Source organism: Pinus tabuliformis, chromosome 8, assembly GCF_031772625.1.
Source record: "Pinus tabuliformis cultivar Carrire ecotype Pingquan chromosome 8, CPIR1, whole genome shotgun sequence".
In the NCBI taxonomy this organism is placed as follows: Eukaryota; Viridiplantae; Streptophyta; class Pinopsida; order Pinales; family Pinaceae; genus Pinus; species Pinus tabuliformis.
This window is the reverse complement of record NC_142294.1, coordinates 589,155,340-589,178,283: the sequence shown is the minus strand read 5'-3', so window position 1 is coordinate 589,178,283 and position 22,944 is coordinate 589,155,340. Positions and strand designations below refer to the sequence as shown.

Below are 22,944 nucleotides of genomic sequence, written 5' to 3'. Positions count from 1 at the left end.
ATCTGAGGAGGCTGAACGTGTCACTCTGCATGGAGAACAGATGCTGTCGGCAAAGGTGTTATAGTAAGCATAAGAGGCAGAGCCAATTCCAGGCGTAGTCCAGTAGTGGCTTCATCAGCACCGCCATCTCGCTTGCGTACTGAAAGAGAAAGCACACAGGGGCTGTTGCGGCTGTCGGGAAGATCATTAATAGTTCCTTCGCGTCTCAGCTGTGCCAGCCTCTTTGACCTACGCAGGCTCTGGGGTTTTACCTGAAATGAAAAAAGAACGACATCAAAGCTCAGGTATTCGAGAAGCAATCTTTGTCCGTCTTTATTTTTATTGTGTGACAATTTTTTCAGATAGAAATAGTGTTGCAATCTTAGCTTACTATAAGCAAGTTCTTGAATATGAAATGTTATAAAAACACTCACCAAATGCAGGAACAAACATATAAACAACATCAGAATTGATAGATAACGCATGTAGAGTTAACATAGAAATAGACAAATTTATATAAAGTTTTGGAATATGAAATGTTATAAAAAGACTGACCAAATGCACGAACAAACATAACCAAAATCAAAATTAATAGGTGATGCATGTAGAATTAGCATAGAAATAGACAAATTTATATCATTTTTCTCGTCAAGATAATTTACCTTAAGCAATTTCGATTGTTATAGCTAATACCAAGTGCCTTTCTTTTCTTACCCAAGCAATTCTGACTGGTCCAGCAAATACGAGGTGTCGATATGTATCTCTTTGCAAGCGAACCTGGTGTATAGGTGAGTCTTGTTTTTTGATATAAATTTTCCTATCAAGCTAATTTACTAGCGTGCACAGCAATAAAAGCCGAAAAAATTAAAAATTATGATTGTTAAACTATTGTCTGAAAATACTGTTGTTGCTAAACTATTCCATATAAACCCAGGATTACTCACTATATCTTTCCTTTTTTTGCAAACAGGCTGGAGGTTGGAGTGCGATTTATATGGAACTCTCTGTGCCAACCTCTCTGACCTACGCGGGCTCTGGCGTTTTAGCTGAATTGAAAAAAAAAGAAACAAAATGAGTCGTGACTAAAACAATAATATCAGAATGACAAAACAATCATGAAGTATTTGTGGTACCATGGCTCTCTTCCTGTTTAATGATTTGCAGGTTGCCGTGGAGAAAATATGTATCGCTTAATAGATTAAGTTTTCTTATCTGCATACTGAATGGAATGTACAGGTTTCCACAATTATTGCATTAATTTCAAGTATTTCTATTATACCAACAGAACATAGAATATACACAGAGGACTACAAGAACATTTTAAAGCTCAGAGGGTAATATTTCATCAGACCTTTCCATAACTTGTGAACAAGAACAACGCAATTTCCAACCGGATATTTTCCTATTCTTCATCTCAAGAAATTTTGGGCAACTTGCCTTTACTTCGCAGAGGAAAGGCCATTGAAATACTGTTGCTGGTGTTCTACGCTTGCTTTGCCATTGCTGGTGCCTTTGCTAGCCTAGACATTTTTACTGACCATTAGAATATTCCAATCGACCCTCACACAACGGGCACTTTCCAAGGGCTCCAAAAAGCATGCCATCGGCACTGGTATTACATTAAAGAGAATCTGTAAGTATAAATTTGGAATATCCTGGTGCTAAGACAACCGGCGGTCGAATTCTATGATCCGAATGGGTCTTGAACCCTGAAATCATGAATGCCAACCTGATGGATGATCCGAATGGGTCTTGAACCCTGAAATCTTGAATGCCAGCCTGATGGATGATCCGAATGGGTCCTGTTCGAAGAGAATATACCTTTCTAATAATGACATTGCTGAGCTTTGCTAATAAACTGTCTGCTTCTAAGATCGCCCTCCTGGATTGATTGGTTTGCTGGTGCAGGAGACCCCGAGTATGCTTTGAGAGATGATAGCTTAGAATATCTGGTCTCATTGAATCCTAAGACCTGGTCTCAGTCTGCCATAGAAAAAATCTGGAGCTCGTCCAAAAAGCTTGGTCGGTGCGAAACCCACTAGAAATTATAGATAGAAAATATAATGGAAGTCTGTCAAAATGGGCTATAGAAAATATAATTCGTAACGTTATGAATGACATCTGTCAAAATGCATGCGCACACACTGGGATAGATTGCCAACTTATGACATTTTGTCATCCCCAAGCGCCTATGTCTTTATTTGAAATAATTCATTGAAATCTTTGAATAAAATAGCTTTTCACTCTGACCACAAGTTTTTGGATTATCTTATTAATTTGTTTTTTATTCTCATTTTTAAACATTACTTAACTTAATTAATCAAATACATTTGATACCACTTTAAAACGTAAAAAATAATTATAAGCTTTTAAGTGTAACGCATATTTCTAAGCGAGGAATTTGGGATCGGAAGATCGGAAGGCGGGGGCACGGAGGATTGATTCAACGATGGAATGCATGAAAAAATAACATGCAGAATGACTACTTAAACGATGTTTAAGACATGAAATAATGCTCCACGTGAGAGGATATTTATACACCGCCATCAACGAATTATGTGTAACATTTCTTAAAAGATGTTAAGGAAGTGAATCATAATCTGCCTTTGCCTGCAGGAAAGAATTTTGGAAACTATTTCTTTAATTTATTTTTTCAATTTAGCTTTGCACTACTTTTTACTGAGTATATCTTCTCTATCTTCTCCCCTGATTGACAGGTGTTCAATGCCCCTCACAATGGTTCTTTATTGCAGTTGATGTAGAATCAACAAGAAAAATACATCGACTCGGTACTGGTAGGTCTATTCAACATGTCCTTACTATATCTGACTTCTGAAGGCAGTTTCTGAAGGCAGTTTGATGGGCTTTTCCAGTGAATCATGCAACACTTTCTCAGGGTCTATTTATTTTGTATTCAGGGCTCATGTCCAAAGTGTCTCTATCTTCTTCTTCTTATTTAAACTAAGCTATGAATTTTAACCTTAAGCTACAGTATCATCAGTTTCGTCCTGCCCATTGGATTCGTGGTCTGTTACGGACAGGCTGTCGGCTTTTTATGTCGTTAAAAGACAAACCACTATCTATATAGTCAACGAAACTTTAGAAGTTTTCAAATTGGAAAACGTTAAAAGAAAGATGGTCGGCATAGTTTTCTTGTTCGGCAAGTTATACGATCATTACCAGGCAGATCCAGCAGAGCAAATCTCACGTGATCCGCAATTTTAGATTTTGTGTGTGTATATATCAGTATCACCCTCATCAAGTTGGGCTTACCACTGTTTTTGTTTTTGTTGTTGCTTTACACAGCTTCTCTGCCATTAGCATGGCGCTTGTCAATGGACGTCCTCATGCTCTTATGTTTCCTTTCCCCGCTCAGGGTCATATTCAGGCCATGATGCAACTTGCCAAAGTCTTGTATGCTCGAGGATTTTATATTACTTTTGTAAATACTGAATACATACAACAGCGCCTTCTCAGATCTGGATCAGTCGATTCTGTTAAACCTCGGCCCGACTTTAGATTCGAGACTATTCCGGATGGCCTGCCTGCGGAGCATGTCCGAACCTCCAAATTACCCGAGCTATGTCAGTCGTTGACTGATAACGTCCCTCTGTATTTCGACAAGCTGATTGACGAAATGAAGCATTTGCAAACACAGGGTGTTGTTCCTCCTCTCACCTGTATTGTTTCCGACGGATTGCTTTCTTTCCCGCAGAAGACCGCCAGGAAGCTTGGAATTCCCAGAGTGGCCTTCTGGACGCACAGTGCTTGTGGTTTCTCCACTTATTTCTTCATGCCTCTTCTCGTCGACAATGGTTATATTCCTCTCAAAGGTATATATATTTATATATTGATTAACCCTACCCGAGTCAGTAGATTAACACAGAACTAACTTTGAATTATGGCATTGCTTGCTGCTGCAGATGAGAAATGTTTGACAAATGGATACAAGGAAGAAGTAATCAGCTGCATTCCTGGAATGCCTCCGTTGCGTGTCAAAGATCTGCCCAGTTCTCTACTACTTACAGAGAATTCTAATTATTATTACATATTTGAATTTAACAAAATTCAAGCACAGGCCACTCTAGAAGCCGACTTGGTAATACTTAATACATTTGATGAGCTTGATGGTCCTATACTCGATGCACTACGGAACAGACTTCCTGCCTTGTATACTATAGGTCCTCTTGTTCTACAGGCACAATGTGGAGATGATACAATATCTGATGTCTCTGCAAGCATGTGGACTGAAGAAACTGGCTGCGTCAAATGGCTGGACAGTCAGGAGCCTTACTCTGTTATTTATGTTTGCTTTGGAAGCGTCTCTGTTATGTCGGAGGAGGAAGTCTTAGAATTCGCGTGGGGGTTGGAGGCAAGCAGGCAGCCCTTCCTGTGGGCTATTCGTCCTGATCTGATTCATGGTCAGACCGCTGCGCTGCCTTGTGATTTTTTGGAGAAGGTGAAGTACAGAAGCTTCTTCGTGAGGTGGGCGCCTCAGATGAAAGTGCTTTCACATCCTTCGGTCGGAGGATTTCTGACCCACACCAGAATGGCCATGGGCCAGGCCACTCGCTTCGGCTGGCAGGAGCTCTTGGAGGGCTGTCCTCTCATCATGGTTTGCGTTTTCGGTGCAATTGTACAGTGTTTTCTTCAAGCTTTTATTCAAGCACAGGCTCCAGAACCAAGCGCAAGTGGTCGATCATGATGCTGGGCAAGGGGTTACATCGAGGTCTGGATCAACTTCACGCAGGGACTCGCTGCGTCGCAGCTCCTCTTGTTTACCATTGTGATTGTGATAAAAATAACTTTTTAAGATAATATTTGATTGGGATATTTTCCTTGAATGTCACATAAGTCATTGTGGTTAAGGGTTACCAAAATTAGATTATTTATTTGAAATTCCACAGCGTTACATTTTAACACTAAATATAGAACCTCGGGTTAAACATGTGTTAATCATGTCATGACATGACTTGATTTGTTTTTCTTAATGGCCGAGGCATGTTAAATTTTCATGTTGTTTTTCAGTCTATTTATTAAGTAGAAAATTGTCTTGAGGATGATTAGTTTTTATATTTAGTGATTTAATTTTTTAAGAGGATATTTCCAAATCTTTTATTCCTTCCACGTATCTTTGCAGTTTTAAAAATAATATATATATATATATATATATATATATATAAATATATAATTTTCAATATACAATATTTATACAATAACTTCTATTTTAAAAGATACAATGATTAAATTTATTAGATGATTAAAGGGGAATTAAAAGAGATATATATAAAATTCTGAATGTACAATATTTATATAATAACTTTAATTTTAAATGATAGAACGATTAAACTTATTACAAGATTAGAGGGGAATTGAAGGATGCAGTGATTATAATTGATAAAGTGATTATAATTGATACAGGATTATAGAGTATTTGATCATGTGAAACTTAAACTTGTATGGCTTCTAATCGACTCTTAGTCTCACTCGTTTGGTTTTTTTAATAAAATTTAAACATAAAACTTAAACTAAACCCAGATTTACCAATCTCCATCTCATAATTTTTATAACTTTATATATAACGATATTGCTATTAAAAAAAGTTTCTACGAGATCACATAGCTTCTTACTGATAAGCTCTCACTCAATATCCATGACATCATTGTTTTGGACAGGAGATAGGAATACTCGTCAGTTAGAAGTAATTAATTCTTACTTGTCTATGGTTGTAATTCTACATTTGAGGAGTTTGTTCCTACATAATAGGAATTTAGTTTCTCCTAGTTTAGTGTGTGGTTGAGAGAATCTCTCAACCACACCACTGTACGTCTAAGATAGAATTCCTATCTTGAGACTATTGATTGTATAAATATGTGTGTAATTTCCTTATTCAAGAATAATAGAATATATTTTTGAGTGTCTGCAATTTTATCTTGGTATCAGAGCCTGTGAAGGCCTGGCCCCTCCTGGTATTTTTTTTAGTGTTTAGTTTGTCCATCATTAAGAGACTCTAGTTTTTGATTCAAGCGGATCTATGATTTCTGCAATTTTATCTTGGTATCTTGGACTGGCGTGTTGTTAATCAGAGGCTGGATTCAGGCGGATCTATGATTTCTGCAATTTTATCTTGGTATCATGGACTGGCGTGTTGTTAATCGAAGGAGGCCGATAGAGTAAAGTGCCTTGCTCCTACGTAACCTGCTGGTTGAGAGGCGAACAGCTCGTTGGCTTATGAAGATCGTGGTGACTCGCTGGGTGTAATTCACTGCAAGTTTCGTGGGATAAGTCGATCTCGACAGATCTACCTCATCGGTCGTGTTGATATCACTGTTGTCGGTTGTGTGAGTTTGGGAGAATCAGTGATATATTTTTGGCCGTTGAATTGAATAGCGAAGGATCTTCTCTGTTGCTTTGTAGGCGGGACCTTGCTGAGTATAGCGAAGGATCTTGCAGAGAACAATAGAAGATCTTGAATCCTTGTTGTCTGCAGCGAAATATCAGTGGTGAAGAAGAGGGCTATCATGGGTTATACTAATCCCATATATCGGTCTAGAGGGACGCTGGACTATGTGGTCAGGCTTCTTGGAGTAGCAGCCACGTTGAGTGTTGCAATTGTTATGGGATTGAACACGCAAACCATTTCAATCTTCAATGTTTCTTTGAAATCCAAATACCATTACACTCTTGCCTTCACGTTTTTTGTGATTGTAAATGCTATTGTTGTTGTATACGGTCTCATATCTTTGACTTTCTGTTTGTGCTTTAAGGCTGCAGCCCTAAAGTGCTTTTCTTATTGGATTTTCTAATGACATTGTTGGTAATGTCTGGATCCTCAACAACAAGTTCAGTCACATACAAATCATTCAAGAGCATTCAAACCCATGGATCACCATATTATTCAAGAAGTTAAGTCTTTAAGGAAAGATTTCAATGATGTTAAGATGTCCTTCAGAGAGCGGGCAAAAGCCAAGCAAAAAAACAACTAAAATAGGATTTTCAGCGAGAGTAGATGCAAAGATCTGAAATTTGAAGGAAAGGTTGCATAAAAAGTCTTCAGCATTATCCAGTCCTGATCGAGGAAGTTCACAATTTGCATGAAGAACATCAGCTACATTAAATTTGTTGTAGGAAAGCCAGTTCTAAAGAGCGAAAAAATGGCGTGAATGAAGAATTGTGATGAGGCGCGAGTTCGTGTTTGCGTTCAATTTCATGACACTTGATTTCTATGCTATTTTATCTTGATGATTGGTGGAGAAATGAGTAGTTTTGGCTTATTGGGGGTATGTCAGCCCATCTTTTTGCTCTCCGTTTGTCCTCCAGCAAGGGCGACCTGGTTTCTACTCTTACTATTTGGCCATGAAGTAAATGCTACTGATTTTCATAATAAGTATTTCATGTCATGGTATTTTATGTTATTATTTAAGTGACATTAGTATGACCAACTATTGTCACAATGCTAAGTGTGTTGGAACTGGTCATTCCAACACTAAGCAAATTTGCAGGGAATGGTGAACACATGACAGTGAAAATGACATCAATTGGAGCTACATCAGAGATTGGAGGATGATTGAGATCGTGTTGCAGATTGTTAGCGAGCATGAGGCAGTATGCTTGAAAACAGTGACTAGCCTTGATACTGTGAGTAGGGGAAGTGGCATTATGTTGCGATGCCAGGAGAATTGGATACTAAAATGCGGTGGAGGATTGGACCATGGAGTCTTGAATTACTCTTCTTGAAGGGAAAATTGTGTTCTCTTCGTGTGGCTGTGAGTGCATATGTTCCGGTTTCTTTATCAGTGGACCCCTCACAGATGAGGTAAAGGAGCAGTGACAATGTTTATGGTGGACAACAAAGTAGATGTTTGTTTGAGTTAGTGTGACTTGTGGAATAGACTCCCTAGCATGTTATAAGCAAGTCCAGTTGCTGTAATAATCATTGTATGTACCCAGAAACTCCAAAATGTGGAATGAAATGTAAGTTTTTTAAAGGCATCTAAAAGTTCGTGGTGATCTTAAAACCACTTTGTAATGGTTTATGGTCACCCTGAAACCATCTTTTGTCACTGTAAAGTGAGGGTTGGTGGTGAGCCAGAAACCATCTATAGAGTTTTTGTCGCTGAAGTGCTTTTGTGACCAGCTTGCCTTTGTGGCAAAATCGACTTTGTGGCTTGAGGTGCCTTTGTGGCCGGGTGTACACGAGAGCTTTGTGCTCAATTGAGCAGGTGGACTGCAGAACACCTAGCTCGGACTCATATGATTTTTCAATTTTCTCAGTAGAAGGGGATTGGCACGCTTTTCGCACTGACAGTCGCACCAAGGTGCGCAACTGGCGCGTCTGTTAGGCCATTAATAGCGCCACCGTGCCAAAATACCAGACTGGTGCGGAATTTTACGGAAAGATCGTGCCAATTCACCTTCAAGGGGATCCGCGGGAATCCTCATCTTCATTTGGCGATTTGCGAGAGGAGGCAGATCGGAGAAGTTGTGGATCCGTCCGAGGGAGGCAGATTGTGTTTTGGGAGGTTTTGTACATGCAATTCGCCTAATGGTGGTGGATTTGACTATCATGACAAGTAGTCATTAAGGGGGGGAGTTAGAAATAATTAATTTCTACTTGTCTATGGTTGTAATTCTCCATTTGAGGAGTTTGTTCCTACATAATAGGAATTTAGTTTCTCCTAGTTTAGTGTGTGGTTGAGAGAATCTCTCAAGCACACTACTGTACGTCCAAGATAGAATTCCTATCTTGAGACTATTGATTGTACAAATATGTGTGTAATTTCCTCATTCAAGAATAATAGAATATATTTTTGAGTGTCTGCAATTTTATCTTCGTCATAATACTAAATTCAATCTCCATTTACTACCCTCTCCGGCAATCATAAGTTAATAGTTCAAGTGATAGTGAAACGTTTTTCTTTTAAGCTAAAGTTAATAGTGTATTTGAACCTGATGATCTATCATGAGGAGCCTTAAAAGGACATTGTCAATCCAAAACTAGCTAGATAACTAATTGTGAGTCTAATCCAAATTGATATTCAACATTTAATCTTGTAGGAGGTGATATAAAGACTATTGAATATGAATTGGTTTAAAATCTGACAGACTCTATATTACTAGCAGTAGCCTCGAATGCTACGTAAAGTAAAAGCAGGCATATTAGCCCCTAACTGCTCAAATAACTCTATGATAGGCAGTGTAATTGCAATCTAAGATGATGTGATTTAATTTTTTTCCTTTTATAGAATTGGATGATAAATTATTTTTAATAATATTATGATATTTGTTAAGTTTTTTCTTTTCAATTTCTAAAAAATATAAACGACTATGCAGGTAACCAAAGTGTCACGCTGCAACACTGGGCACTGATTTGATTTTCGCAGCTAGTTTTCTGATATTTAAGATTTATGTGGTCTTTTTTGGTGAACATTGATCTACCGGTCACTTCATTCTCATAGCTGACCCCACCCCAGGAAAAAAATATAAACGACTGATTTGATTTTCGCAGCTAGTTTTCTGATATTTAAGATTTATGTGGTTTTTTTTGGTGAACATTGATCTACCGGTCACTTCGTTCTCATAGCCGACCCCACCCCAGGAAAAAAAATATAAACGACTATGCAGGTAACGAAAGTGTCACGCTGCAACACTGGGCACTGATATGATTTTCGCAGCTAGTTTTCTGATATTTAAGATTTATGTGGTTTTTTTTGTGAACATTGATCTACCGCTCACTTCATTCTCATAGCCGACCCCACCCCAGGAAAAAAATATAAACGACTATGCAGGTAACCAAAGTGTCACGCTGCAACACTGGGCACTGATTTGATTTTCGCAGCTAGTTTTCTGATATTTAAGATTTATGTGGTCTTTTTTGGTGAACATTGATCTACCGGTCACTTCGTTCTCATAGCCGACCCCACCCCAGGAAAAAAATATAAACGACTATGCAGGTAACCAAAGTGTCACGCTGCAACACTGGGCACTGATTTGATTTTCGCAGCTAGTTTTCTGATATTTAAGATTTGTGTGGTTTTTTTTTTGGTGAACATTGATCTACCGGTCACTTCATTCTCATAGCCGACCCCACCCCATGACTCTAGAACACACGCCTTCTAGAAATTAGATTTTCCACGAGAAATTTCAGCATATCAACATCAATGGTAGTACACCTACTCCCGGCCCAGCCAAAGCCACAGAAACAGGAATTCCTGATAGAGCTAAAGTGAGTGTTATAAATATATGTAGGATTTTTATTATCTTTTCCACTGATTCATATGAAATCGCTCAACTTCTGTCTTGGCTGGATCATGCATAGAAGAGAGGACCTTTTCACAGATATCTATAGCTGAATGTTCAGAGGGCTTTTACTTCATCTGTTGGAGGGAGCACTCTCGATGAGCTTCTCTATTATGATCGCAAATCAAGAATAAGAATATATATATCGGCTCATATTTCACATAAATTTGCTATTAATTTAATAAATAAAAAAATTAAAATTTAAGCTTAACATTATGAAATTAAATTTATTATTTTTAAATAAAATTTATTTCTATTTATTTCAAATTTCACTACTTAAAATGTCTCCTTTTTTATTATCTCTTATTATATAATGATACAAGAATTGACTTTTGTGTACTCTATCATTAATTACTATATTCTATATTAATTACTATGTACAATAAATATAAATAATTTGAAAATTAACATTATATATTTATTGCTATGTACCATAAACACAAATGGTTTGTAATTAAATTCAAAAATTCTATTTTCTCATTACTATAGTAATAAATTGAATAAATTGAATAGACAGTTTTGGTGGGTTTTATTTTTAATTGTCAAACAAAAAATAATTTTAAAAATATAAATTTGAAAAAAATGTCAAAATGACATGTACAATTTGTACAACTCTCATTATATCATGTACTCTAATAACATAACATGTGTACTATAATTATTATAGTGTAACTTCTGTTATTTAAAAAATATTATTTTTTATACACTTATTTTTTATTTATTATTATTTTAATATTACTAAAAAAAAAAATTTGGTAAGAACCCTGCACGGAAAAAAATTTGGTAAGAACCCTGCACGGAGGGAGGCTGCTGAGGCTATTATTACCAGCCCTTATGGCCTGCTTGCGTATCCTAGCGAATGGACTTCTCAGTAACAGCTCACAACCTCAATCCTTGACGGAGTGTAAGTCACTTTCAGTGTAATTACTCTATCTATTAAAGGTTCCTTTCTTTAGGGTTAGTGCTAACTGCTCCTGGTTCTCCTTCAATCAATAACTCTTCTTATGGCGTAAGTGAGGAGAAGCAGGTGTAAATTATTATTACTTAGCGTAAAGTAAGATAAGTAGGCGCAAGGTATATTGTAAATACCCTCGATCAATTCACACACAATTTAGTCTTAACCGATAAGAGTTATAGTTTATATTATCCAACATAATTGTATTGTTTACTATTATTAATAGTGGTTAAGAAAACTTGGATAGATAAATAAAAATAATGCAGAATTGTATATATGCAATATGGGCCTTCGTTACTCTAAAAACCAAAGGAAAAGGAAATCTTGGTAGAATTTTTTTTTAATGGTTTTTAGTAAGAACCTAATACTTGGACATAAATTTTTATCTTTTACTTGATATAATATTTTCATTATTTTCACATAAAAATTGTCAAACTTAATATAACTATGTTCTAATTATATTTTAATTTTTTCATAATTTTTTCAAATTAATTTCTTTGGTGTACATGTTGTTGGTCAATTTAATATAACCAATTTTTAGTAGTGTCTTAAATTTTTCATAATTTCTTCAAGCTAATTTGTTTGGTGTATATGATACTACGTACATCGTGATGAGATAGGTATTGATAATTTAGTAATACAAATTTAAATAATGCAATTTCATATAAAATAAATTTGATTTTAATGATAAGTTAAATAATAATAGAAATATACAATTTTACATGTGAATTAGGAATAGATTTATATTTTTATATCTGCTTGTAGTTTATCTTAGTTAGGCAAAATAAATCCAGTATAATTCTTTTAAAATATTTATTATTTTAACATACTTTTGATATAAATGTTTATTATAGTTATAAATAAAAAAATTTAAATTAAATAGGTATAAAAGTATTTTTTCAATTTAGAAAATTTACAACTTTGGTGATACAAATGACATATTTTGTTAAAGGTAGGAGTTACTTAGAAATATTAAAAAAATGATGAGACATAATGTTTATTTCAATTTAAAAATAAATTTAAATTGGCTTTCTAAATATACTATGTTGCATATAATCATTCTATATTTTTTCAATCCTCTAAATTGATAAGTGATGCACACCAAGGCTTTCCTTGAAATCGGGTTGACTAAAAAACACAACAAATAAATACTCAACAACAAATTTATAATTTTAATAATTTTTTAACCAAATTTTAAATAAAATTAATTAAAAATGTATGCGGTAAAACCCAAAATTTAAATTTAAATTATATTTTCAACTCTTTTTTTAAATGTTTTTTTTCCAAATTCAATACAATAAAAAAATTAACTACCATTAAAATTTACAGTATATATATGTATAATCCAATAAAAATAACAATTTAATTTTTAGTTATCAAGATTTGTTTAAAAACATTATTTATTTATGATTGAAGATTTACATAGTTATTTATATTATTAAAATATTTTTACACAATTCACATCTAAAAGATTCTGACCATTATTAATTTTTATTTTTTTAATAGTTTCATGAAAAAAAAAAACAAATAAATTTGATTTTTTTTTTTACTATTTTTTATTTACTTTACTTTAATTTAATTATATTTAAACTAGACAATAGGACCCTAGCTATGAGGCCTTCCTTAGCTATGGGGCCTTGTTATAGATGACGGTGTCAGAGCTTGTGCGCTTGTTCCACAAAAGAAAGATGCGGGGTCTTTTTCATATTTTGGATTTTGTGAAAAGTAGGTTAGAGAGTTTAGCCGTGCGTATGTTAAATTGTGTGACCATGTTTTATGAATTGAATTTGGCATTGCCATTGATAGCGATCTATTGTGATGGGTTTCAATTTGGTGGCAGAAACACATAACTTGAAAGCATAGTTACCAATTTTGGTCGTACTGTTGAAAAAAAATTGAAAATTCATCGATTCGATTCGATTTGGAAATTAATACGTCAATTGGAGTTCGGTATGGTGTATTAGATATTTACACCATAAGGCGTTCCCCTCTGAAATCAACTCCCCTCTTGTCCATCTGTCATAACCATGCCCCGTTAGATTATATGTTAGACGATTGGAAGGCGTTTAGCCGTTGGATCATGCAAAGGTAGTTTGGAAAGGAGTTGTTAAACCCTAACCCATCACTCCTGAACGATTTTGACTTCGCGTCTTCGATCACAGGCAACCGAGGCTCACAGGGGATCTTCCATTCCTCCCGAATAGTTTCAACTTCGCGTCATCAGGAACAGTTTCGATTTTGCCTCGTCGATTGCAAGCAGCAGGGGGCGAGGTAAACCCTTTCCACAACAAAGAGCTCAGCAATGCTACCAAAGGATTCAACATGGCTAGAGTTGCGGGTCATTGTGCATTTGGGACAATTTATAAATGGATTCTGCGTAGTGATGGATCTTTGGTGGCAATGAAGAGATCTACCTACAACAATAAAGGGAAATATGAATTTCTTGCATAGCTCTAAGTTACAGGACACTTTAGTCATCGAAACCTATTCCATCTGCAAGGATGGTGTCATGAGAAAGGAGAGATTCTTTTGGTATATGATTACATGTCGAATAGTAGCTTGGATAAGATCATTTTTCAAGAAGGTGGAGGACCGATGCTGTCATGGGAAAATAGATGCAAGATAGTGATGGAGGTTGCATTTGCATTGACATATTTACATGGCATATGGGAGAAACAGGTGGTTCACAGAGATGTTAAGTCCAGTAATATAATGTTAGATGGAACTTTCAATGCTAGGATATTTTGGGCTTGCTTGGCTTCTAGAGAACAATAAGAGCCCTGATACAACTTTAACAGTAGGAAGAATGGGGTAACTTGCTCCTAAGTATTTATTCTCGAGAAAGGACTTAGACAAAACAGACGTCTTCAACTTTGGGGTAGTTGTTTTGGAAGTTTCTTGTGGAAGAAGAGCTATTGAAGCAGACACGCAACCTGGACAAAGTAATTTGGTTGTTTGGGTTTGGGGTTTGCATAGAGATGGGAAGCTTCTTAAGGCCTCAGACTTAAGATTGAAAGGAAATTTTGATGAGAACAAAATGAGAAGAATGTTGTTTGTTGGAATTCTATGTTCACATCCGGTTCCTGGAGCTAGACCGACAATGATGCATGTATTGTAGATTTTGATTGGAGAAGCTCCAGTTCCTCATGTTCCTCGACGCAAGCCTAGCATGCCATTTCATTCTAACCTTCTTCTGAGTCTTCAGGAGTTTGTCTTTGATTGTGATCAGAGCTAGGTTTCCAGTTCCTCTACGAGCATCAAGGACTATTCTTGAATGTGATTGATAATCTTTCAGAGTTTAGTTAGTTCATTTTTCATTCCCCTAATTTGTCATCTCTTCTTGCTTTCTTTGGAATACAAAAGTGCATGTATTACAAGAAACTGGGTCACCAATTGCATTAAGAAGCTAGTTTCTCAAAGCTTGATGATATTACTGCATGGATATTCAATACAGTCTCACCTGTTGAGTTATTAAGGGCAGCTAATTCCACCTTCATTTGATGATTCCAAAGAGAGATGTAAAGTCTCCATAATCAATGACTCTCAGATATGTGTGCTATGCAAATTTTTTTAACAGATCCGTTTCCCATTTTGACAAATAAAATTTGATTTTATGTATGAAAAAAATGGTTGAATTTCTGAAAAAAGGTTTGTAATGACATTCAGTTGCATTTCTAATAGGACAGTACAACAAAAATAAAAACAAAACCTATCTGCATGCATGTATATTTTGAGTATGTACCACACCAACAGCAGTGGATGCCTTTAACTTCTCAGGAATTAGCTACGCAATTTCATGCACAAATTATTGAACTTAGAATTTTATTGGAGGATTTGAATGCCACCTACAAGCAAAGCACATTAGATTTTAATACGTCTGATCCTAAAAATATTATTCACATGTGCTTCAGAACATGATGTCAAAAACTATAGAGACTCTGCCTACTAGATTGTGCTTCTTTCCATTAATACCTTAGTGAAACTGAAAATTATTCATAGCTAAGACCATATTTGCATTTTTTTTCACAGCAAATTATTACTTGAAAAATTTCTGTGATGCACAAAATTTCTGAGGTCTGTGAAAGGATTGTTCCAGCTGGGAGGAAAAGGATTTGACTGGAACAAAATATTGTTCCTATAAGTAAAGTTTGTTCAGGATTAACTGCCCTTCCAATTTCACATGTAAATAATGGTATACATTCCATTTGTGGGTATAAATCCTGTACACAATGGAAATTATGCTGGTGAGGAAATGTTGTCCCATTTGTTTTGTGATCAGTGGTCTTCAGAGGAATTTTAAAGATTGCAGGAACAGTAATCACAAAAATATTTCCCAGGCCTCTACGAGCATCAAGGACTATTCTTGAATGTGATTGATAATCTTTCAGAGTTTAGTTAGTTCATTTTTCATTCCCCTAATTTGTCATCTCTTCTTGCCTTCTTTGGCATACAGAAGTGCATGTATTACAAGAAACTGGGTCACCAATTGCATTAAGAAGCCAATTTCTCAAAGATTGATGATATTATTGCATGGATATTCTCCATTCAATATAGTCTCACCTGTTGACTTATTAAGGGCAGCTAATTCCACCTTCATTTGATGATTCCAAAGAGAGATGTAAAGTCTCCATAATCACTGACTCTCAAATATGTGTGCTATGCAATTTTTTTTAACATATCTGTTTCCCCTTTTGACAAATAAAATTTGATTTTCTGTATGAAAAAAATGGTTGAATTTCTGAAAAAAGGTTTGTAATGACATTCAGTTGCATTTCTAATAGGACAATACAACAAAAATAAAAACAAAACCTATCTGCATGCATGTATATTTTGAGTATGTACCACACCAATAGCAGTGGATGGCTTTAACTTCTCAGTAATTAGCTACGCAATTTCATGCACATCTACAAGCAAAGCACATTAGATTTTAATAAGTCTGATCCTGAAAATATTATTCACATGTGCTTCGGAACATGATGTCAAAAACTACAGAGGCCCTGCCTACTGGATTGTGCTTCTTTCCATTAATACTTGAGTGAAACTGAAAATTATTCATAGCTAAGACCATATTTGCATTTTTTTCGCAGCAAATTATTACTTGAAAAATTTCCATGATGCGCAAAATTTCTGAGGTCTGTGAAAGGATTGTTCCGGCTTGGAGGAAAAGGATTCGACTGGAACAAAATATTCTTCCTATAAGTAAATTTTGTTCAGGATTAACTGCCCTTCCAATTTCACATGTAAATAATGGTATACATTCCATTTTGTGGGTATAAATCCTGTACACAATGGAAATTATGCTGGTGAGGAAATGTTGTCCCATTTGTTTTGCGATCACTGGTCTTCAGAGGAATTTTAAAGATTGCAGGAACAATAATCACAAAAATATTTCCCAGGTTCCTGTATGTGATCAGAAATTTACAATATTATTGGGAAGTCGGTTCTATCTGTTACTAAGAATGTAATGCAAGGCTAGGAGATTTTGGGCTTGCTCGGCTTATAGAGCACAATAAGAGCCCTGATCCAACTTTAACAATAGGAACAATGGGGTACCTTGCTCCTGAGTATTTATTCATGGGAAAGGCCTCAAACAAAATGAATGTCTTCAGCTTTGGGGTAGTCATTTTGGAAGTTTCTTACAGAAGAAGAGCTATTGAGGTGGATACGCGACCTGGACAGAGCAATTTGGTTGATTGGGTTTGGGGTTTGCATAGAGATGGGAAGCTTCTTGAGGCCTCAGACTTAAGATTGAGAGGAAACTTTGATGAGAACGAAATGAGAAGAATGTTATTAGACCGACAATGATGTAGGTATTGCAGATTTTGAGTGGAGAAGCTCCAGTTCCTCATGTTCCTCAGGGCAAGCCTAACAAGTCATTTCATTCTAACCTTCTTCTGAGTCTTCAAGAGGTTGTCTCTAATTGTGATCAGAGCCAGGTTTCCAGTTCCTCCATGAGCATCAAGGACTATACTTGAATGTGATTGATAATCTTTTAGAGTTCAGTCAATTCATTTTGATGAGAACGAAATGAGAAGAATGTCGCTGGTTGGACTTCTCTGTTCACATCCCGATCCTAGAGCTAGACCGACAATGATGCAGGTACTGCATATTTTGAGTGGAGAATCTCCATTTCCTCATGTTCCTCGGCGCAAGCCTAGCATGTCATTTCATTCTAACCATATTCTGAGTTTACGAGTTCTGTCTATTTCTTGAATGACTTGAGCTCTACGCTATGGCATGTCGATCCGCTTCTGGTCTAATCACTGATCCCAGGTTGAAGTAAGGTTGCATTGTTTATTAGTATGATTCATTTTTCTACATTGTTCTGTTGCTTCGTGGATTATACATGCCCATAACAGGAAATGCATAATGCAACTTCCTCATGAAAAAATATAAAAAAATTTAGCTGAGAATCTTTTGAAAGAGGTAAATTTCTTTAATTGTATATTGTGGATGCCAATTTGGTTTTTGCAATGTTCCAGGCAGTTCAAAATGGCCATTCATAAGAGGGTTTCTTTCAATGCCAAGAGATTAGGATTCTTATAGCATACCATTTTTGAAAATTGGTAGAGGTTGGTAAGCTTGAGTCTCAATTTGTTTCAGCCATTATTTTACTTTTTTGTTGGAGGTTTGACACAAAAGATTACTATTTGAAATAGGTTATCTATTTTACAATTGATAAATGTGATAAAGGTTGGCTTGAACCTTGAACCTTTAAATTGTATTTCTTTTATCTTGGTTTCTATGGGAGATCATGTGCAGAGGAGACACAAGGAAGGACCATCAGTGGAAGAGGTATGCTACCCAATGTAGATGCTTATGATTAATTTTTTGTAGATAGACGTTTATTTTCATTGATCAGTTTATAGTTATTTCCTTTGATTAGTAACATTATTCCCCCCCGAGGGAATAAATTGGCCCAATTGGCCAAAAGAGAGGCATTGATATATCCAGAGATATATTTTCTAACCATTTAACATGTACACAATTACATGCTATATCCTCTTCTATCTAGGATATTTTGGCAGGTCCAACAATGTTCAATATGTTTTAGTTCCATCAAATTTTCCTGTTCTATGCACAATGCTTCATGTTTCCCTTGATTGCAATTTTAGTCTCCTTCGCTAGCAGTTCATTTTTGTTGAAGTTCCTCCAGCACTTAAATTTTCATTTATATTATATGCTTCAAAAGTGCTCTAGTCTTGTCCTTTATCTATTATCAAATTATGATCAGATAGGTCACATTACCTTTTATCTTCCACAATGTTGGGCTTGTACAACACCTATGTTTTCTTTGTAAGGAGACACCACCCAATTGGTATTGAAAAATTCTGACCTTTTGCATTATTGGTTGATGCATCGTAAGCCTAAGGCTATAGTAGTATGTGCTTCTTCTTCCTATGTAATGTTGCATCTTCTTTGTCATTGCACTAAGATAAGTGAGGGGTGTTCTACAGCCCTGTATGAGGGAGATGTGTAATACCAAAATCAATGATCTAACTACTAGCATAGACAGTCTTATTAAACTGTCAATATTTATTGTATGTTTCATGTTATTAATTGCAGTATTTTGTTAGTTGATTACAATTTTTTATTTTTGTGTTATAAATTGCAGTATTTCGTCAGTTGACATTACACTGATTACGAATTTTAATTTTTGTGTAGTTCAGTTGTTATTAGTTGTGAGTTCATTGAGAAAGTAACATTGAAGGAGGAGAATTGATTAATGCTAAGGTTATTTATCTTTTATGGATGGGCTTAAATGAAGCAAATTAAATCAGGTGCAAACTAATGATGGTTTATCTTTTGGGATTTGTTTTATCTCAAAGGCCGAATCTAGCCCATGAAAAGGAAGGATATTCTCCGAAAGAGTGCATTTGTCATTGAAGGCTTTCATTTTCCATTCAAAAGAAGTGATCTAGCTGTTGGCATAGACAGTTTTATTAAAATATCTATATCTTTTGCAGGGATTGGATTCATTACAAGTTTACAAGTCCCATTGGAGAGATTGGCTCTGATTTTGCTTTTACAGGCCCACTTCTATGAATGTTAGAGAGGCAGCAGGTTCTTGCCGGCAATCAACAACTTCAGCAAGCCAGCCACCCACTTTTCACCTCAGGTTTGACTGTTTCTTCCCACCTAAGGTCTTGTGTGTGTTGATATATAAAAAGAAACAATCAGGATGCCTTAATATTTATTTTTCATGTTAATGTGGATCAGTAATTCATTACCAGATAGAATGCACTTCTCATCTTCTCTGGATCTTGACCTGAATGTGCTTGCAATTCATTGAGTGTAGTGGGCAAGCCCTTATTGTCTATGGGGGATGTGTGCACCTTTGTTTCTGGGCATGAGCCAACTGTCATGATTGTGGCTGGTCCGTGCCCAGGATGTCTTAAGATTTGTTTTTCATGTTAATGTTTTTCATGTTTTTCATGATTAGATAGATTTTATTTCTCATCTGCTATGCATTTTGACAATAATGTGCTTGCAATTCTTTAGTGTAGTGGGCAGGGAGCCTGGAAAGCCCTCATTTCCTATGAGGCCTGTGTGCATCTTTGTCTCTAGGCATGGGCCAGTGGTCACATGGAAGCTCCTAAATTCCTTCATAATGAGTACATTATTTTGTGTAATGCCTTTGGGTAGGTTATTAACAAAATTGTCTTTGTTGATTTCTTTTAATTGTCATGTAGTTTGGAAAATGTAAATTCTTTCACAATGAAGGTAATACTCTGCATATTATTAAGTAATTGTGTAAATTGAAATGTCTGCAACTTGTATAGACTACAAAAAATATTGTTGCAACTAGAGGAGGAGCAATTGAGAAATGATCTTGCAGATGCTGCCCTGGAAGGAACCGCTCCTAAGCCAAAGAAAACTATTGGAAAAATTAAGGTTCAAGGTATAGTAGCATCTGGTTCTTTTCATGTTTATTTTGTATTGACTTGATATGGATGCATCAATAACAAGTACAATTGATTTGTTTCTATTCCTTATTTTCTAAATGGCACATATCTCATTCTTTTTGAAAGGTAGTGAAAAGGAAACAAATAGATGTAGAGAATAGAGATGTGTTGTGCTATTATAATTTCCATAAATTTTTTTCCATTAGGTAGGTTTGGGAGTCTATGGTTGTTTGATTGCACTTGAAATAAAGCAAGTGAATGTAAAACACCTCATGATTCAGAAAGTTTAAACTGAGCTTTCAATACATTGTTTTTGATGCAGTGCGTAAAGTCAAGATCATGCCAGATATGCCATCCAGATGAATTTTTCAGTCTTGTAGGTCATCCTTTCTAAATATGGAGTCCCTACGCTCCTGATCTTCAAATTTATAGTCCACAGTTTTGGCTGGATGGGAAGCAGTGAGAAAAATTCATGTTAGACCCCATCCTCCTCTGCATGCCACATATTCTCAGCATGGTCTTGCTTGTGTGCAAGCTAGTGCATAATACATACGAGAGGTGTCTACCCTTATAAAAGCAGGGGCGACATCACTTCGTAACAACACATCAAATGAAATGACACAAGGTGTGACTTATCTTCTGTAACTTTGTAGAGGTTTTAGACCATCTTTGCCCATGTCTGGCTATTAAGAAAAAATATTCAGTCACATAGCACAATTTGAACCTCTCTATTATAGGGATGTAGGTTATTAACAAAATTGTGTTTGTTGATTTCTTTTAATTGTCACGTAGTTCGGAAAACGCAAATTCTTTCACAATGAAGGTAATACTCTGCATATTATTAAGTAATTATGTAAATTGAAATGTCTGCAACTTGTATAGACTATAGCAAATACTATTGCAACTAGAGGAAGAACTATTGAGAAATGATTCCGTGGATGCTGCCCTGGAAGGAACTACTCCTAAGCCAAAGAAAACTATTGGAAAAAATAAGGTTCAAGGTATAGTAGCATCTGATTCTTTTCATGGTTATTTTGTATTATAAAAATGTTTATAATGTACAAACACATATCAAAAACTTAAAAAACAATGAGAATTTTGGTTCTTGAAATTGTTTTCCAAGATTGCTTCAGTTTGGCATGTTCCAAACTTCTCAATTTTGCCAACGCTGGTACAACAAATCCTTCCACTTTATACCAAGCAAGGACTTCAACAAAAACTTTCCAAACCCTAAATAAGGCATTCACAATCACTATAAGCATTAACTAACAAGGCATAGAAAAGCATCCCAATGAAGTGTCTCCCCAAAAAACAACAATCTATCATCACATCAATTGTCCAACCCACAATTCATCTGTCAAAAGTAATCTACTCAAAAAGGAGACTGAATCAAGGTTCTAGTAGTTTGTTCCAACGAACTATGGTGGGACTATTCTTCGTACTATAAAAAAACTGAACTCACACTAGGTAACAAATTTGCTCCTGACTTGGCAGAGGCTCTGTTCCAAGCTCTGTACAAGCTTATCTAGAGAAAAAGAGTTCAGAGGTCAAAGGTATATTTATGTGATATATGAGCTTCCTAAAAGACTACTTCTCTGAAGAATGTGAGCTACAGGAAAACCATAATTTCAGTGAAAAATGTGAGCTACAAAAGGCCCATAATCTCTATGAAAAAAACCGAGAAAAAGAAAAGCCATAATCTCTGTGTGATGTGAATTAAGCTTTGTATAGGCTTACCTAGAGAAAAAGAGTTCAGAGGTCCAAGGTATATTTATGTGATATATGAGCTTCCTAAAAGACTACTTCTCTGAAGAATGTGAGCTACAGAAAAACCATAATTTCAGTGAAAAATGTGAGCTACAAAAGAACCATAATCTCTGAAAAATGTGTGCTACAGAAGAACCATAATCTCTATGAACAATGTGAGCTATAGAAAATCCATAATCGCTGCGTGATGTGAGTTAGTAAGATGCTGAAATCTACTCCGGGTGCAATGAAAATCACAAGAATCTTGTTTTAAGTGTCATGGAAAATCACAAAATCCAAGTTCAAAGTTTTGTATTATCAATCCCAAGATAGATACTAAAGTTTAGTCAGCAACAATTTGTTGTTTATTTATACTTCCAGCCTATAGTTGAAGGACTGTTGTCATCCAACACTCATTTTTGTCCCATTAAAGGACAATTATGGTAATGGTTGTCAATCTCCCCCTTTTATGATTGTGATCATAGAAACAAAGTTGTCGGCACTAGAAAATATGAAATAGGAAATCCTATATAGCCTATATTTCAAAAAGATCAACAGTATTCTGTTGTCAATATGCTCAAGACACATGAAATGTAACTCAATTTTCATCTCATACTAGAGTAACAATTTTTTTCATCTCAAAGAATGCAGCAGTTTTATCTTTGAAAATAAAAGATGAGTTTAGGTTGAATTTAAAAATAAACGATTCCATAACAAATGGATCGTATATCATTATAATATAAAAACAAGTTATTACTTTAAGACATGAAAACAATAAATGAATGCCTAAAATGATACGATATGATGCATAACCACATAACAATCATGACCATGATGTAAGATATACTAACTAGTGTCAACGTTAATTCAACTGGTGACGTTCACTACACTAACCTGCAGTAATTCATTACCAGATAGAATGTACTCCTCATCTGCTCTGGATCTTGACCTGAATGTGCTTGCAATTCATTGAGTGTAGTAGGCAAGCCCTTATTGTCTATGGGGGATGTGTGCACCTTTGTTTCTGGGAATGAGATAGCTATCATGATTGTGGCTGGT

At 35.7% G+C, this 22,944-nt stretch overlaps 1 protein-coding gene across 8 annotated transcripts; it reads left to right on the top strand.

Moving 5' to 3' along the window:
* Positions 1 to 81: 81 nt before the first annotated feature.
* Positions 82 to 4,728, top strand: LOC149236830 (7-deoxyloganetin glucosyltransferase-like). Of its 8 annotated transcripts, none has more exons than XM_089372516.1 (6): positions 82 to 284; positions 699 to 767; positions 950 to 1,108; positions 3,286 to 3,812; positions 3,903 to 4,109; positions 4,161 to 4,728. In XM_089372516.1, the coding sequence occupies exons 3-6, from the start codon at positions 1,095 to 1,097 to the stop codon at positions 4,682 to 4,684; spliced, it is 1,272 nt and encodes a 423-aa protein (XP_089228642.1). In that variant the 5' UTR covers positions 82 to 284; positions 699 to 767; positions 950 to 1,094; the 3' UTR covers positions 4,685 to 4,728. The 8 variants fall into 8 exon arrangements, with proteins under 8 accessions (XP_089228642.1, XP_089228637.1, XP_089228638.1 ...); XM_089372511.1 differs by adding an exon at positions 2,697 to 2,774 and having other exon boundaries at positions 3,903 to 4,728; XM_089372512.1 differs by adding an exon at positions 2,697 to 2,774 and having other exon boundaries at positions 950 to 1,143; positions 3,903 to 4,728.
* Positions 4,729 to 22,944: the final 18,216 nt, after the last annotated feature.